The sequence below is a fragment of the Bombus bifarius genome, unplaced genomic scaffold, assembly GCF_011952205.1.
Source record: "Bombus bifarius isolate JDL3187 unplaced genomic scaffold, Bbif_JDL3187 scf7180000008297, whole genome shotgun sequence".
NCBI lineage: Eukaryota > Metazoa > Arthropoda > Insecta > Hymenoptera > Apidae > Bombus > Bombus bifarius.
This window is the reverse complement of record NW_022884576.1, coordinates 517,693-535,880: the sequence shown is the minus strand read 5'-3', so window position 1 is coordinate 535,880 and position 18,188 is coordinate 517,693. Positions and strand designations below refer to the sequence as shown.

General features: G+C 42.3%; 2 protein-coding genes across 19 annotated transcripts in view; one reads left to right on the top strand and one right to left on the bottom strand.

Annotated features, from left to right (window-relative positions):
- The window catches only part of LOC117212460 (vanin-like protein 1), a 20,572-nt gene extending 11,915 nt beyond the window's left edge, over positions 1-8,657 (bottom strand). The window contains exons 1-2 of one of the 4 annotated variants that reach the window (XM_033457322.1): positions 8,541-8,609; positions 3,611-3,791 (exon numbers count right to left, since the gene is read on the bottom strand). The gene's annotated coding sequence lies outside the window, so the exon portion shown is untranslated. Of the gene's footprint in view, positions 1-3,610; positions 3,792-8,536 lie in introns of all 4 variants that reach the window. The other 3 variants (XM_033457320.1, XM_033457321.1, XM_033457323.1) reach the window with 3 other exon arrangements.
- The window catches only part of LOC117212462 (synaptotagmin-7), an 18,784-nt gene extending 596 nt beyond the window's left edge, over positions 1-18,188 (top strand). Inside the window, exons 1-10 of one of the 15 annotated variants that reach the window (XM_033457330.1) lie at positions 5,726-5,860; positions 7,467-8,366; positions 14,202-14,213; positions 15,297-15,600; positions 15,691-15,831; positions 15,940-16,087; positions 16,202-16,311; positions 16,404-16,572; positions 16,661-16,873; positions 17,039-18,188. In XM_033457330.1, the coding sequence (XP_033313221.1) occupies positions 8,278-8,366; positions 14,202-14,213; positions 15,297-15,600; positions 15,691-15,831; positions 15,940-16,087; positions 16,202-16,311; positions 16,404-16,572; positions 16,661-16,873; positions 17,039-17,139 (1,287 nt within the window). In that variant the 5' untranslated portion in view covers positions 5,726-5,860; positions 7,467-8,277 and the 3' untranslated portion in view covers positions 17,140-18,188. Of the gene's footprint in view, positions 1-2,644; positions 2,900-5,725; positions 6,076-6,896; positions 7,044-7,466; positions 8,367-10,546; positions 10,850-10,955; positions 11,219-13,336; positions 13,690-14,201; positions 14,214-14,310; positions 14,361-15,296; positions 15,601-15,690; positions 15,832-15,939; positions 16,088-16,201; positions 16,312-16,403; positions 16,573-16,660; positions 16,874-17,038 lie in introns of those variants that run through there. The other 14 variants (XM_033457334.1, XM_033457328.1, XM_033457329.1 and 11 more) reach the window with 14 other exon arrangements.

The window sequence follows — 18,188 nt, the reverse complement described above, 5'->3', positions numbered from 1 at the left end:
ATGAAATGAGATGAAATGAAATGAAATGAAATGAAATAAAATAAAATGAAATGAAATGAAATGAAATGAAATCAAATGAAATAAAATGAAATAAAATGAAATGAAATGAAACGAAATAAATGAAATAAAGTGAAATGAAATGAAATGAACTGAAATCTCTGATTTAGCGATGTTTGTGCGATGGGCCATTAGATTAATTCGCTATTGGGATACCCGAGTGTTTTGTAAGGCGAACAAAACGAGACGCGTGCGAGCGTGTTGATCGAAACTTTCTAGCGATATCACATATAGAGCAAACAGCAAACATCAGAAATTCATAATTTAATAGTCTTGTTACGTTCGTGAATTGTATTATCGAAGACGAGAGGAACATCGCTTTCGAGAACGAAATCGGATGACAACGTGATATTGTTTTGCAAAAGTTTTAAGACAGGAGTATTCTGATTGGTGACATCTATAGAGCGATAATCTTGATACGGATATGGATCCGTAGTTGCAACGTCTTACTTATATCTGTTATATCTAGCATCGGTCAAGGTTACTACATATTCACCCTGTCGCGTCGTCGCGACGCGTCGCGTCACGGCGTTGGCAACGGGAATGGAAACGAGTCGGCTCCCAGGTCATCTCCACGAATAACGCACCGAACGTTTCTTTCTTTATTAATGTCTATCGTTCATCTCTAACTGAACTTCTGTCAAGTTAATTACATTCGGAAAATAAATTACACGGTATGATTACGATTGAGCATTTACGATATAACAACACGTGGTGGTCATATGGACATGGACTGATATCGTAAATGCAAGCCACAATAGGATTCCTAATACGTGTTTATCTTTCCGATAAAGTATTTCATTGTAGCGTATCAATTACGACGTTTGCACCGCGGTAGACGCATAAAACGGATTAAGTCGACGGTTCTTATCGAATAGGGGTAACATAGAAAACTGTTATAACAAGTTTTGATATTTCAAACATCTGTTAACTCTTAACCTTAGAAGAAGCATATATATATATATATTACATACAAAAAGCGTAAGAATGCTTTCACAAAGAAGAGACGAACGCGATTTGCTATGAAATTCGATACTAATGATAGATTGTCGTGCACGCGCAATCTTGCCCCTTTTTGAACGCACGGAAGAAAAGAAAAGTTTTGCACGACCTAATTTTAAAGCTTTTGAAAGTTCGGTAGAGGGTCAATTATAAATACCGCCTTGCTTAGTGCTTTAGTCGGTTGAATGTTAAAGTTGTCCAGTCTTTCACGCTTTTCACGCTTTTCGAGCATCGTTTGCTCCGTTTCAAGCAAAAAAGCTCGACCAGAGTCTATTATGCATAGAAGAATCTTGGGATCGAGCAGGAGAGTAGTAGAGGTTATCGAAATTACCGTGCGTTAAAGAGACACGCGGTACAACGGTATCGGCACACAGTGAAAAGAAAAACAATTACTCAACGATCTACGCGGTAACGTAACTGGAAACGATGGGAACTACCCGTCTGATATTTTCTGCGATTAAACATCCATAAATAGCAATTAGTTTATTGGCGAGTTTGAGACTTTGTAAACTTTGAATGATTCGGTAATGCGTTTATCTTGTCTCGTTCAACCTACTCGCTATATTATTATTATTCATAGCTATAATAATCGATCATTAACCGGATCGGTGAGTTTATACGCGCTTGGTTAAACGTTGATCACGGAGTAAAAAGGTGAACAACTGCGAACCAACATCCGTTACCGTGATCGAGGGGAAAATCTTTTGTTTAGCGAACGTGATTTTAATCACAAGGTTAATAATTAATTAGGTTGTCTGAAATGTTTCGATGAAAGGACCACTTGAAACTATGCCAAGCTCGATTATGTGACGCATCATTTAATTTAACATAGACTGATAATGAATCATAAAGAGAAGTGAAACGGTCGAGCGGTATCCGCATTTAGAGTTCTACGAATACGAGGAAAGCCGGGGATTCATTGAAAGGTTAATATGCTATGCTATACTATGGTTTAACGGGTTGTTTACATGTCAAAGCACGTAACGCCTACGCGCTCGTCCAGTCTCTTATCATAGGAAAAACCAATTTGCTTATGTACGTAACAATTGAGCATTCATGCACTGCACCTCTTTCGCTATGAAAACGGATTATGCATAGCAGAAACAGGGGGGAAGAAGAGAGGCGAAGAGGACAGACTATAAAGAAATTAAATACATAGGATAAAATATGATGGCTATAAATGACCAAAGAAACGAGAAGGAGGTGAAAAATATCATTGGTATTGATTAGTTGGAGAAATATAATCGACAGAGAGCTGGGTAATATGCAATATCGTTGCGGTGTCACCGTGTTATTTATTCTTGGCATGTCCTCGGCAAACACCAACTCCCCTCCTGTGTAGAGCGTAGATAATGGGAAATTTGTGGAAACGAGAGGAGCAAAGGGTAGTTGTATTTTTAATATCGATATCGCACACGATACGCTCTTTCTCGCCTCGTCGATGTATTAATATGATCTCTGTATTCGATTGACAATTTAATACAATTACGAGACTCATTGATGAATACGAGTGTGATGTGAGAGGTCAAACAGGCAAAAATTGATAAAACGTTTCTCTATTTGAATAAACATCTTTCTTTCAAAGGTAACTTAGCATGGAGCGAAAGGACGTAATTCTAACAGCAGTTTTTGGAACAGTGGGAGGTCTAGCGATATTGGTGGTTTTTGGTATGGCAGCGTGGCTTTATCTTCGAACGAAAAGATCGAAACGGCGGGACAATGATCTCGAACCACAGAGCGAACACGGGGATAGTTTCAACGATAACCGACATGGAAAACCAGCTAAGAGAAATGGTCTTTTAAATCTCAGGACACCTTTAATCAGTACAAAATCTTTCGGGTAAGCTCAAACGTCAATTTGGTTTTACACTCTGTTTGTCCGATCAAATATAACCGTACCTTTCTCGAACGAAAACTGTAAAGATATATGTAATAATTTGGCAAACGAATAACCGATAATATAATACCGCAGTTATATTCCTAATAAAACTGTGTAAATGGGAAGAGAAACATTAGGAGAAGTGATGGGAGGAGAGAGTAGGAAAGAGAGTACATACATATGTACAAACATATGTACGTATATATTAGTCAATTGAAACATACGAATGAAAATGGATAAACGTTGAAAGCACCGGTTGGTAAAGCAGTATCCATTACTTGTTACCGACTGAGAAATAATTTGATTATAGAGACCGACTAGGGACAGGTCATTGTGACCGACGAGACGTCCATGCACAATGTATACTCCTCTGTGACTTGACCATTTGACCGATCACTTGGCCATTGTCGAAAAATGCCGATTTTACCGACAATAGAGAAATTCGCGTTTCGAATATCGTTTTATTACGCGGCTCGGGCACTGACAAGGTACAGGTATCTTTCGACAGTGGTTCGAGGTCGAGCGATCGATTAATTTTCGTTAACGTACAAAACTAATGCATAAATATATAACAATAATAATAATAATAAAAATAATAATAATCATAATAACAATGATAAAAATAACAACAACAACAACGATAATGATAATGATAATAATGTACAAACTTACTTTTTCTTTCCGTGTCTCTGTAATCGATTCTCGGATGTTCCAATATTTTACACAATTATAAGAAGAAGAGCATCTTTGCACGCACACTTATAATGTAATGTCTGTTCGTTCTAGATGATTTTTTTCGTTTTGTATCTTCATTTCCACTATTATAGATGTACGTCAAAGGGCATATTGCTCGCTTAAATAAATAAGTAAATAAATAAATAAATAAATAGAACTAAATTATTTCGGTCGCGGCCGAACGTAGATGCGCGTACGTTTCGGCGAATCACTGTATCCACAAAAGCATTATTTCCAACATAAAAATTGCATAAACAATTTGTAAATAAATTTAGTTCACGAACTTGAATTGCATACTACGTCGTGGATATCTTTTCATTTCTGTCAATTGTCTACGAAAAAAGAAAAATGAAAGGGAAAACACTGGATATAAAGTAATGTGTATAAACATGTATCAAGTCGCGATCGAAATTGTTCGTCGAATCGATCGCTTAAATCTCATATTGGTTTGCCATTGTCGCTTGCAGGAACGGTCAAGTGTTTACTTCGAAATCGAGTATCGAAACTCGTGAACTTGATCGGCCGAGGAACTACGAAAAAGTTGCAAACGATGATAAAGTGAAGGAGATAGAGCGCTATAAATTCCGTAATTCCCAACAAGGTGCCAATTGGAAACCTGCCAGGTAGTCTGGTGTTTCGCAGCACTTAAATCGGCGGAATGCAACAGATATGCCACTTGTTACGTTGCATACTTCATACATACATACATAGCTACTGTCTTCTATCGAGATTCGTATAACAATTACAGTTCGTTACGATCTTATTTATTTGTGCCGATCGAAAGCTAATCGAACCGCGATACACGTATTTCCGAAATCGTTTGGTTCTTATTAAAACATTCCGTTGCACAAAAATCCACGTTACTCGTCGCAATTCCTCGTGATATAAAGCGGATAAAGGAAAATGGAGACCTTGTGCTAGTATTGTTAGTAGTTAAATATTCGGTAACAACATACGACATAGATAAATTAAGATAAGATAAAACTAATTTATGTTGTAACGTTACAAAACAATTCTATCTTTCGTATCACCTGTTTCAAAGCATACTACATAAATACATATATGTACTGGTAAATCTCCGTATTAGTTTAAACGTTTCGAAAGAGATGGCGATTGCTCGCCAATCATTGTGTCGAACGGATATATCAATTGCAAACTTTTATCGAAAAAAATGAAATTTTGAAAAGAGGAAAAAGGAGAAACGAAAAATATAAATCGCGACTACTGAATGGCGTAATTGAATCATCGATCGTCGATCGTTGATCGTTAATCATCGATGTAGGAAGTAGGAAAAATAGGATAATGGAAAGGTTATTAGATTTACGAAGGTTTAAGAGAGAAAAGTAAAAGTAAGGTAAAAAGTGTAAATCGTAAACGGCATGGAGAGTAGAAGGTAGATGATGAACAAAAGCTATCCGTAGGATGAGATGAGACGAAACGAAAGAAGAACGGCTAACGTGCTTGAAAGGATGATACGAGAAAAGAAGCTCGCGCGACAGTTGGCATGTGGTAGGGACATGGAGAAATAAGCGACGAAGCAAGGACATACGTCGAGTGATGTACATACTGTATGTATATAGCATAGTTTACATAGTATAGCACCGGTCGGTAAAGAATAGTCGGTAGGAGAAGCGGCAGGCAGGGCAGAACAGGATAGGATGGGAGATGCGCCGTGGAAGGAAGCAGTACGATGGAGAGAGGGACAGATAGTAATAGTGATAGTAATGTATATGCACGTAAGTATGTATGTATGTATAAGCGATCCTGGGAAAAGAGTCGGAGGGGAAGCAAAGGTCCAGGAAGAGTCGAGTCTAGGGAGTGTGGATGGTGGTGCGGAAAGGAGGCGGGAAAGATCGGAGTGGGACTTGGAGTGGTAGAAACGAAACGGGTGGAACGAGGGCAGTGGTAGGAATGGGGAAAGGAGGTGAGGGGAGGGGAAGGCATGAAGGACCTAGTGGGGGTTGGTCATAGGGGTAACGGTAGGATTCCGGGGGTTGAAAGCAGCTGAGAGCAGTGTACGAGTAGGTCATACCACAGCGGAGAAAGGTAGTTCGCGTTTAGCAAACGGCTCGTCCGTTTCAGTTGGACGAAACGTATACTAGTCGTTGGACCGGTTCTCTACATTTTTCGTATTCGTATCATCCTTCGAGAATTTCTCGCCTCTGATATCGATTATCATTTATCCTTGTTGGTGTTACTATCGTCGCTATCGACGTTGTCGTGAATATCATCATCGTCGTTGTCGTCGTCGTCGTCGTCGTCCTTGTCCTTGTTATCGTCGTCCTTGTCCTTGTTTCCTGGAGGACGTAATCGAGGATCGAAGGAAATGGATGCTCATATTGAAGAGCAATGGCTGAACATCTTTACAGTATGACGAAAAATCGAGAGTGACTTAATTAAAAGTACGAGTCACAGTGCGTCGATTTTCACTGGTTTTCAAAACGATCTGGTATTTCGTTAAAAAGGGCGTTAAATCGATTCTTCGTTTTCAAAACAAGAAGTTGCGTGTCGCTCAAATTTTCGAAGAATTTTCTTTCCGTAATTGGCTAATTACGCGAACAATCTTTTTTTCTTTCTACTACCATCCTCTCTATCCACACCCCCTCCTCTCCTCTTTCTCTTTATTCTTCTCCTCTTTCTCCACCTCCGCCACCTTCTCCCCTTTCCCATATCATCCTGTTGGGTTCGTCGAAAACTAGACGGGTGTATATCGTGCTTTCACCACGCAACCCTTGCATTCGATCGGCCGACTTTCGGTCTAAGTGATCGAATTTATTTAACTCATTAGATCGGATTGGATCGGATCGGATCGGGTCGTAGTGAAATCAAAGTGGTTGTCACGTCGGACGGCAAACGAATCGACGAACGGAAACATTCGATCGGTGTATTTGCGGATTTTTTTTGAAAACCAGTGAATAAATAGTTTTACGTTCAAACCTTCTTTAATTCGAAAGACAGCGCGAGAAAGAAGAGGAAACGAGCAGCGAAAAGAAGAGAAAGGGAGGAGGATAGAAACAAAAGGGAAAAGCGAAGGAGAAGCAGAGACGAGCATAGAGAAGAAAAGCGGGTGGAGAGAAAAATTAAAAAAAAGAAAATGAGAAAAGTTTGAAAAATTACAAAGTTGTGTTGGCAGAAAGAAAAAGTTTTCTTTTTCGTCTCTTTACGGGCAAACTGATCATATTCCTTGGGCACTTGTAACGCGTTGACTATAACTACAACGTTGTTGAATCGCAAAAGTGACGATCATTAGTCGTTGTATGTATTTATTAATCTATTCGTCGAGCGTTGCCGCTGGACGACACAAAGCGTTTTTCGAATCAGTTCCTAAATTCACGCGAAAAAGGATATCAAGAATATCGAAGAGTTAAAGGTGAATTCTTTGACTACTTCGAATGTGACGCGACGGTTAGTCTTAATCCTACATATCGTGGGTGAATCGGTCGTTGGAAGGGCACGTAGCGCGTCTCGATCAAGTATTCATTTCTATCCGGAACGAACAACGTTTGTACGCGATTTACTCGTAAATTACTAAGAAATTGATTTTCAGTTTTCCTGTTTCTTTTTGGAAAAGAACACAAACGATCGTGCTAAAAGATAAAATCGAAAAGAAAAGGAAATAAAAGAGAAGAATCTCGAAAGTTAGTCATTGTTGTCATCGTCGAGAAGTAGAAGACTTTAACTATCGTGACCGTAACGCGTAAAAGGACCGGACACGGCAGTTTTTGACGACTGTCTGACGACGACCGACGACCGACAAACCACGAACGACGACAAATCATCAACGTCTTTTCAGGAAAAGAACCAAAGAAGAAGGGGGACAGGACGAGAGAAAGCGCGGCGGGAGGGGGGTAAACAGAAAGTTGACGAGAAGCGTGTAAGAGAAAGATAAAACGATAAGGAGGAAGAGAAAGAATAAATAGAGGAAGAGAGAGAGAGAGAGAGAGAGAAAGAGAAAGAGAGAGAGAGCGGTTGGTAAAGGGAGGAGAAGAAAGCGAAAACTGTTTCCATTATACATGAAACTGTTTCGTCGACGAGATTGGTGACGATCGTGTTGGAAAGAAGGGAGATTGAGATACGAGATCGTTGATGAAGAAAAAATTAGGCTCGAATCATGCGACGCTGCGATTCGACGAGGAATACGTTGAAAATTGGATTAATTGGCATCGAGGTAAAAGAGAGGGGTAAAGTAAATAATCAGCGTTCAGTCAGCAAGGAGGACTTGTAACGCTGTTTGCATTTTCTCGCCTCGCCTCGCCTCGTCTTTCGACGATTTGTATGTGTGCTTGGAACAAGATTGACGAAATAGCCTAGTTGTTATTTCGATAGTTCGTATAGCAAACACGACCAGCTTCGAAACACAGAGAATTATAGTGATCGATACTATACGGTGAACGTACAATACGATATCGTGATATTATTATATCAGTCAGCCTCTGAATTGGGATCGAGGGATTTTCGTTGGACGCGTTTCGATTCGACGAATAGGAGGAACACGTTGGTTGGTTGGGACGTCGAAGGAGCTCGTTACTCGATAAATTGGAATCAGTCAAGAACGAACACGGGAAATTGTTTCGCTTCTAGTTTGGTTAAGCGAACGATCGAATATGGAAATCGCAGCCTCTGCAATGTTGGATGGCCTGAAAAACAATCGAATCAGCAAGTTGGCACTGTCGCGGTTCTTGTCGCAGAGTCTGTGAGTAAATTAACTCGGCCGTTCGTCGAGCACGTAATCGATTCGACGTGGTACGAGTAACCAGGATGCTAGAAAGCATCGGCACGTAGCGCGCGCACTAATTAATTGCTTGGCTTTTTTATGCTTCTGTCGCGTTTCATCGCCATCTAGGCAATTAGTATCACACAAACCTACGCATTCAAGTCCGTTTTGGTAGTTTATCGCGCGCGCACTTGCTTGTCGCTGCTTCCATCCGAGATTGTCCGTCCGATTCCTCATTGTCCGATACTGATTATCCACGCTACGCGGTTGAGTCGTTGCCGTTTTCGCGATGGACGCGCGCGGTTATGGCCGATTATGGCCGATTATGGCCGATTATGGCCGATTATGGCCGATTATGGCCGCTTGCACTCACTATCTTCTACTCTTTTCGTCCTTTTCCTTTTTTACCCCTTCTGCTTTCGCAGTCGCGCAAAGTTCGCGCGGTTTTCAAACCGTGTATCCATTTCTCTTTTCATCAACAATTTCTCGAAGCATGCGAATCGTTTCAACGAAACGTACCCCTATAAATATCTATAACTATGTATATATACTTATAAAGGAACGAATTTCCAACTTCGCTTATCCACGTCAACTTAATAATTCCCTGGGTCTCGAGATCCATGGCCCATACGCGTGTTTCATTCTCGTTCTTTGTACTTTTATCGTTCTTCGTCGGTCTTCGTTTGTCTCATTTACGGGACGTTCCTGTATGCGCGTGTCGCGTACTTGAAATTACGACTACATTGAAAAGTAAGACGCTGATAGGCGCAAGATCCACGGTAAGAGAATCGAGAAGAAGAAACGTTGATCAACGAAGAAAAATTGATAGAAAAAGGGCGAAATATTGGACAGAGGTAGCGAGAGGAAAAACAATAGAAAGAGAAAATGGGAAAAAGGGAGGGAAGGGACGAAGGAGTAAGAAAGAGAGAGAAAGAGGAGAAATTTATGTAGAGAAGTGATCGATAACGATGGTCGATGTGTAATAATATTTTTCCTATCAAACAAAAGAAAACATCATCAATGTGAAATGCTGGAGAAGAGGAGCTCTCGAGTAAAACTAAAGAGACATTTGAATGTTGTTGTTTCGATTTACAGCTGCTATTGAACAATTTTCAGATTTATCGTAAATTACTTATATGTGTCGATATACAGAGTCGCGTGTCCACGCGTTTTTGTAGATTTTGCCGAGAGACCACTGTACCCACATGTAATACGTATTCGAATCGCTCGAGGCGATGAATCTTGTAAACGGAACAGCCGCGTCTATCATCCGGTAGTAGAGTTCGGTCAGTTAAATGACACGAGAACGCGCCTGCGCACGTGTCTGCAACCCATTTTCGTTTCCTTTATTTCTCATCCGAGTTTTTCCCGACCACCAAGATATATACAAATAATTGAAAGGACACCAGAACTGGCCCACTTTATTTAACGATGCCTCAGGCTTTTTCTAGACAAAGGAGAAACAGGAGCAACTCCCGATCGAACTCGTCGTTTCGACGATTCGTGGGTTTTTCTCGTTCGTATATGAAAAATCGGAAAAAATTTCCAGCTATAATTTCTTTCTTTCTCGTCCGATTTTTGCCGATTTAATCGACTTTGGATAAATGGAAAAACAACTTGCATGCAACTGCGAATCAGGGGATTGGACGCGACGCGACGGTTTTAAGATTCATGAGATACGTTGGATAGACAATCTGGAAAGTTCGATATAGATCGTTTGGCGAACAAAATACCAGCGTTCAACGTAATTTTCTGATGCTAACTATCGGATCAAATCAAATTCCAAGGAAATTCGCGACAAAGCAAAGATTTTGAGAGAAGTGATAACGGATCGAAGATGAAGAGAGAAAGGTACGCTTGTATAAGGGTAGAGTGACAGCGGTGATGGTGTGATGGTGGTGTGGGGTAGTGGTAGGGGAGTGGGGATGGTGGACGGAGGTGGACGGAAGTGGAGGTGTGGTGGTAGTGGTGGTAGTGGTGGTAGTGGTGGTGATGGTGGTGATGGTGGCGGCGGTAGAGATAGAGGTAGTGGTGGCAGCGATAGCGGGGTGTCGGCTGTGGAGGGGATGGGATGATATGGTGGGAGCGATAGCGGTACGGTGGAGATGGTAACAGGTACAGGCGTAGAGGGTAAGGATACGACACGATGGTAGAGAGGCATAACCAGTGTGGAGAGGGTAGGTCTGGGTTAAAAGAGCAGGAAGGGGAGAGCAAACGGATGATAGAAGGGCAAAAAGGGGTGCGCGCGTTTGATCCCTGGTGCGTAGGAGAAGTTTTCTATGGCGTCCGGAACGGTCCTTGGGTGAGCAGCGAGGTGGCGCCAATGTATCGAAGGCTTGAAAGCATCGATGCGAATGCAACCAGGGCTTTTCCACCCAGGAGGAAAGTTTAGTCTGTGATGCGACGCGGTTGCGGGTAGAAGTGGCGATACACGCGCGTTTTTTCGCGCGAAAGCGATCGCGGTACGTTGCCACTTTCTCTTTCGATCGACGTAAAGCGATATTCTCGCGAGGTGTCCTTCTTTACTATTTACGATTTACGATTTACGGCTCACGACTCACAGTTCACGATTCACGACTCACTACTTATGGCTTACGGCTTTCAGCCTACGACTTACAATTTTTTCAATTGATCCTACCAGCTTTTGTTTATTCGTCCCGGCTACGAAGCCATTCGATTCGGATTTCCTATATATCACCTCGCGCATTGTTCTACGACAACACGGTTTTATTGTTATCGTCCATTCGTCTGACTTTACCGGGGAATGTAAAAGATTCTAGCAAATGCTTGTTATAGACGAGAAAGCCCAGAAAAGAAGGTCTACATAAAAGGTGTGCGATTTTTTCTCGAGGTCAGTGGGAGTAACGTGGGTGAGAAGGAGCCGCGATAAAATTGGAAAAGCGATAAGCGTATATAATATGTCGCGTGCTCGCTTGGCGATCGTTAATGTTCTATCTTGCATTGTTTCGATCTGTGTTCTTCAAATGCGTCAACTACGTAACAGGTGGCTAACGAGTTTCAAGATTGCACACTAGATGAAATCTTTTATTTTCGTCCAAGTAGGACGATGGCGGCGAAAACGAAAGTAGTAATCATCGATCGATTGTAAATTGTTCGTAATTTGATCTTTTAACGATAATCGATTCCTCGAATTAGATTTGTATACTAAAATCGTTTCAAGTTGATGACGAAATTTTTTCGGAAATTGTTTTCTCGAAACTACGTCGAATCCCGCGGACCGTACAAAATACACATATGTAAATATTTGAAAATTCTGAAATAAAATGATGTTTCAGTAACATCGTATGGTTGATATCATAATTTTGTCCGTTGTTCGTGCAAGCAATGCAAAGTAATTCGATAAATGTATGTAGTAGTTGAAGGGACACTACGTGCATCTAAATTTGAACGTAGTAGGTACCTACATAATTCGTCCAAAGTTATGTCGGAAGAGAGTCGTAAATTCTTCGTAAAATTTCGAAAGGATCGGAGTTTGTCAATTTATTTGTAAAATTCATAGTCCGCGTGTAGTACAACGACTAGAAACCTGTTGCTTGGATATTCTTCGGCATTGACCGAACCGCATCACGGCCAGGAACTCTTACCTTTGTCGTGCGCGTGCGTTTCGATCGATCGTCTCGTTCGTAATTTTCCTTCGTGTTGAAAGCTCGGAGGACTTTTTGCTACCGACATCTACGACAACAGAACAAATCTCTCAGAGAAAAGGAAAAATCTACGATACATGACTGATTTGTTCGCTGTGCTAGAACGAAATTATCGTTGTTGTAACGATCCTCATTGTTCGGCGCACGGACGTTTCGAACATTATCTGGAGTCTTGAGTTTGACAGAGAACGAGGGCAAGAGATGAGATGGAGAGGCGACGGGAGGTGAAGGGGATGAGATCGATAGGGCTTGCAGATCGATGGATACGTGTAAATTGTAGTACATACAATTGAAAGCCAGTCTTATCAATAGAATTTGGTGATTGGTGTATAAAAATGGTTTAATCGCGTATGGATGTAAGCGTATGCGTGCCCAGCGAGATGCGCGCGCCGTATCTATCGACCTTCGCAGACATCGTTGCCACGTGCACGATATAATATATCCTTGATTGAGTTCGGAATTTGTCGTCCGGTTCTCGAATATCGATAACGTCGGAGGACTTGGCCCCTGGAACAGTGCGCGAATCGATAACGCGTGACTAATTTCGTGAACGCGTCGCATAATCGTCGCATAATCGTGGCGGCACGGCGGTGTCGTGGTGCTGCTGCAACGTCGTGGTAACCACGATTATGGGGTGATAGCGTTGATTGGCAGTAGACACGATACGTAATAAAAGTAGCGGTAGAGAAGATAACAGTGGTGGCGGTGGCGGTGGCGGTGACTGTGGTGGCGGCAGTGACGTCGGCGATGGCGTGAACAGCGTGGCAGCGGTACCGGCGAATGTAGCTAAGATCGATCGTATCCCCTTCTTTCGACCGTCGCGTCCGTTCTACCGACCAACAGACTGACCGACCGACGCGATGGAATATTGGAATATAACCGAACCAATTTCCCAGATTTTTTTCGCGTATACGATCGCCTACTATTATTATCTTTGATCGCCTTTCGGAAATACGGAACTAGGGCTTTCTGCGTCGTTTGACTATCGTTCGTTATTTCCCTTCTGATACATTTGCGAAAACGTTGAATATTCGCGATATAGGTACACGACAGCCGCCATTCTCTTTGAAACATTGTTGCTCGAGAAAACTCAGATTCACGCACCACCGCTAAGCAGTTTCTGAAATGACGTCGTGTAGCGATACGAATTGTTTTATGAATGCGAAATATTCACTATTAAGAACTACAAATATTCTTACATGCATCGAATTCGATACCTAAACGTATCGAAATGTTGCAATTCTGAAATTAAACGTTTTCGTGTGCTGCTTATTGTGTATTTAGACAAAATTTGTCCAAAGTATCGAAGATCGGATCGGATCGGACCGCGCCAGGTTTTGTGATTCGAAGAGAATAATTCGCTCGAGGAAGTGTATTATCGAGTAAAGAGAAAGAAGAAAGAGATTGCAAAGTTTAGAGGCGGCTAGAGGTTGCACACGCGTATAAATAGGAAAGTACGTTCTTCGTTTTTCGTCTTCTTTCAATGGAATAGATCATAAACTCGATAACAGGAATGTGAACTCTGGTTCTCGCAATAATCGTGGTTAAAGACTCTCTCGGAACGATAAAATCATGTGGGCTGCAGTCACGAGGTCGTTGGAAATACTGGTTGCCTTCTTCGAGTATTACACCACCAGGTAAGGAATGTGTATTAAATCGGCAACGTAAATTAGGAATAAAATTAGCATGATAGCGTGTCCCCCTGAGGCGATTAGCGTAAAGCGTCATCGAATAAGCTTGTCTGAACAATGACTCACAACGTGGGACATTATACCTCTCTCTCTCTCTTTCTCTCTCTCTCTTTCTTTCTCTCTCTCTTTCTGTATCTCGCACCTTATATTTTTCGATTGGCTAGCCTCTCTTCTCAAGTTTCTTCTTCTTCGGATTCGTTGCTATTGCGAGTGGCACTGATTGCGCCGCGGTTTCAAACGAAACGTGGAACGTTTGGAACACGACAGCGAAGAAAATATTGTGACGAGAAAGTTCCGAGAGTCCATCGAACCAAAACGAATTCCTTGTGATCGTTTGTTTCGTCGTTCTCTCTTCGAATTTGAGATCGAGATTCAAGATTCAAGACACAAGACTCACCAATTCCTGTTTTCGCTTCTTTTGTTTCATGCGTCCTTTCGGGGTTACTATTGGGATCCAGAGCGCAATTGGAGTAAGTATACCACGAGTTGGTAAATAGCAAAAACTTTTAATCTATCTTCTCTCGTACTGCTTCACTTGACTCTTCTATCTTCTCTTTCAATTCTCCTTCCTAATGGAACGAAATGTCTCATTCGCGGATGGGTGCTGCTTTATCTGCGTAAGTAGTTGAATTGAATTCAATTCTTCGATTCTACATTTCCATTTCTCCCGTTTCAAGTTTCGTTCTAAACATTAGCTTATTTCTCCTTTTTCCCTGATCTTAACATGCGCGATCTCCCAACTATTTTTGCACCGAATTCAACTGCAACAAACTCTGTTACTTTTCTATTCGTAGTATCCTTTCTCAACGCTCGACTCTCCCTGATTTTCCTTTTAAACGAATTTCAAGTGAAACTACCGATTCGGCGTTGTGCAGAGGAAAAGAAAAGAGGGGGAAAGAGAGAAAGAGAGAGAGAGGGAGAGAGAGAGAGAGAGAGAGAGGGAGATTTATAAAACAAGAAAATCAGGGCAAATTTGGCATTGCGCATCCCAATTAATCGAATCGCACGTGCTTTTATGCGTTTTCACGACTGTCGATCAAACTTGAATGTCTAGAGTTTAAAAGACTAGGTCTAGATTCTAGATGGTAGCCCGAATAGCTCGATACATCGAAGGACGAGCATAGACAGCCGTTGCACCATAGCTACGTATACATATACATACGTATGTGTAGGATAATACGTTAGATAGGTAGATAGAACATAGAACCCCTGACTATGAGTCGTCGTTCACCGTAGTTTGTAGTGTGATGATGGTCGCTTTTGACGACGCACAATCTAATCGCGACTGCTTTAGCTACGCCAAAATATGTAGTTGAAACTGTATGCGCTTTAGTTTTGATCCTTGTTAATAAATGCACGTGAAAGGAAATCGGGATGACGCGAGATTTTTGGCGGATGATGAAAGATGAACGAGATCGAAACGTGAACCACGGTAATGATAAGACGATTACGATGACGCAACGAGGACGAGAACGATAAAAATGAGCCAGGCGGGGTACGCGATCGGATGAAATGGTGCGATAGAGATTTGAAAAGAGGGTCGATTGCCGTAGGACAACCGATAGCCCGGCGAACAAACCAACAACATCGACAAGTGGAAGCGGAGCGGCGGGAACTAGCGGTTCGAGCGGTTTGACGACGAGCGGGGCAACCGCGGGAGCTAGCGGATCGGGGTCTGGCGTAGGAGCCGCGTCTGGTATCGGAAATGCGAACGCAGGAACGAGCGGCGCCGGGGCGAACGCGGTTTCCCTCGGCGGCACTAGTAGCGGGTCGGCCGCTGGAACGGCCGAACCTCGCACTCCCACCGCCGGAGTGCAAAACAAACAGCTGCAAAACGTCAAAGGAGATCATCCGTCGGTAGGTCGGATTTCTTCGTCGAGTCTCTTTCTTCCGCCGATTTCGCGAGTCCAATCCGTATGTGTAGCTTTGAACACGTTTTCATTTCAGAAAGCGTTTCTGCAGAGCAGATCGATGTCTTTGGTGGACATGTACATCGATAATTCAGAACCCAGCGAGAATGTTGGTCAAATACACTTCAGCTTGGAATATGATTTTCAAAACACTACGCTTATCTTACGTATTATACAGGTCAGTGCTACGATACGCGAATCGTCGATGTTCGGTCTACCTCCATCTACCTACCCATCGCGGCCAAAGCTATAAATGACAAATGTTACTCGGTACTTTGACTTTTAGGGTAAAGATTTGCCGGCAAAGGACTTATCCGGGACGTCCGATCCTTACGTCCGCGTAACCCTTCTGCCGGACAAGAAACACCGACTAGAGACGAAGATAAAGAGACGCACGCTAAATCCTCGATGGAACGAAACGTTTTATTTCGAAGGTAAGCATCGATCCGAGATGCGTTCCAGGCAAACTGCATCGCATGCACAGATGCACACTACGATTACACGTTTCAAAAAGGATTACGTCGCGTTATATTACGTTCTTTGCGTAGGTTTCCCGATTCAAAAATTACAAAGCAGAGTGTTGCATTTACACGTGTTCGACTATGATCGATTTTCCAGGGACGATTCTATCGGAGAAATGTTTCTTCCGCTATGTCAGGTAATTTTCATGATCAATCCGTGGTCTTCAGCGATGGTTCGATGGTTTGAGTGGTATCGAGTCGCGATTTAACGATGAACGATTCTCGGTAGGTTGACTTTTCGGACAAACCGTCATTTTGGAAAGCCCTGAAACCACCGGCGAAGGATAAGTGCGGCGAATTATTGTGTTCTTTGTGTTATCATCCGAGCAATTCCGTACTCACTTTGACGCTTTTGAAAGCGAGAAACTTGAAAGCAAAAGATATTAACGGAAAATCAGGTGAGCGATTCGATATTTTGAGATCGCGGTCAGGCTACGACGCTTAATTTTTTCTTTTCCCTTTTCTCCACTCTGCTCTTGCGTTTAGATCCATATGTAAAAGTATGGTTGCAATTCGGCGACAAGAGGATCGAAAAACGGAAGACACCTATATTTAAATGTACTCTGAATCCAGTATTCAACGAAGCATTTTCTTTTAATGTACCATGGGAAAAGATTCGAGAATGTTCGTTGGACGTAATGGTGATGGACTTCGATAACATCGGTCGAAACGAGTTGATCGGACGGATTCAACTTGCAGGTACGGTATTTTTCGATAATTCGCTCAATGCAAGCGCCACTATGTCACTGTCACTGTCACTGTTACTGTCACAATCGTATCATCACCAGCGTTGCCGGTCTCTTTATGCATCTATGCGCGCGTACAACTATCGGATAACGTTGTTGTTCGTTGGTAAAATTTCAGGAAAAAACGGCAGTGGAGCGAGCGAAACGAAACACTGGCAAGATATGATTACGAAGCCGCGGCAAACGATCGTACAATGGCATCGACTAAAGCCAGAGTAAAGGTTTGAACGTATCTGGTGCTACTTGTATACGTTACGAGCACATTGGAAATCGTCGATCAAACCTAGACCTGTAACATCGAGAGTATCTTCCGAATTCTCGAGCCCCTTTAACTTTGCCACTATTTCTTTTCTTTACCTTTCTCTTTTTTTCATTTTCCGCTGTCTCTTTGTTTCCTTCTTCTCTTATATATCCCCTTCCCGTTTTTTATTTTCCACTTGGCATAAAATCGATCAAAATCTACCGAGATCTTTGGTACGATTTCGAGGTGCCTGTTGATTTCGATTCACGCACTTTTTGCAGTTGAGTATCGTGTCGAATCGAAAGTGACAGACATTCTGTCGGCTTACCCATACAAATATAGTTCACTACGTGGCGTTCCGTTTGGTTTCATGCGACGACGTTCTTCTGCATAGAAAAGTACGGAGGAGATCAACGGTGTACTAGCTTCTTTATTTTCCCTCGATTGCTCTATCGGTTGGCTGGAAATGGGAAAGAGAACGGAGGAAAGGTCGAGCGTCCATATCGAGCGAAAGATTCCCCTTTCCCCCAGGATACTTATGAGCAGAAACTGTTTCTGTACGTTGCGTTACGATCGAACCATTTTCTCCGGCGCAACGTCGATATTTCCTGTCGGTTAGTTCTTTGTCCTCCTTTTTCTTCATGCACGACAACGATTCACGACGAATATATATCCGTATTCAACTCCCTCGCGCGAACGATAACGAGCTCGTTCTCACGCGAGATCGTGTGCCGCGATGTTTGAACATACCGATATACGTTTCGAGCGAACGACGAGACGCCCGAAACAGCGACCGATCGATATTACTTTTGCGACTCTATTGACATTTAACATCGAACATTATTTTTATGAGTGTTTTGCACGAGTAAGTACGTACCGAGTACGTAATACCGTTGCTTCGAAATACGTTGATGCGATTCAGCGTCAACCTCGTCCCTGTTTCCCGTATATTCAACCCCGGTGTCTTTCGATTCTACCATCAGATATCAAAGCGTTACGACAAAGAAAAGAAATGTTTGCTCGTCTA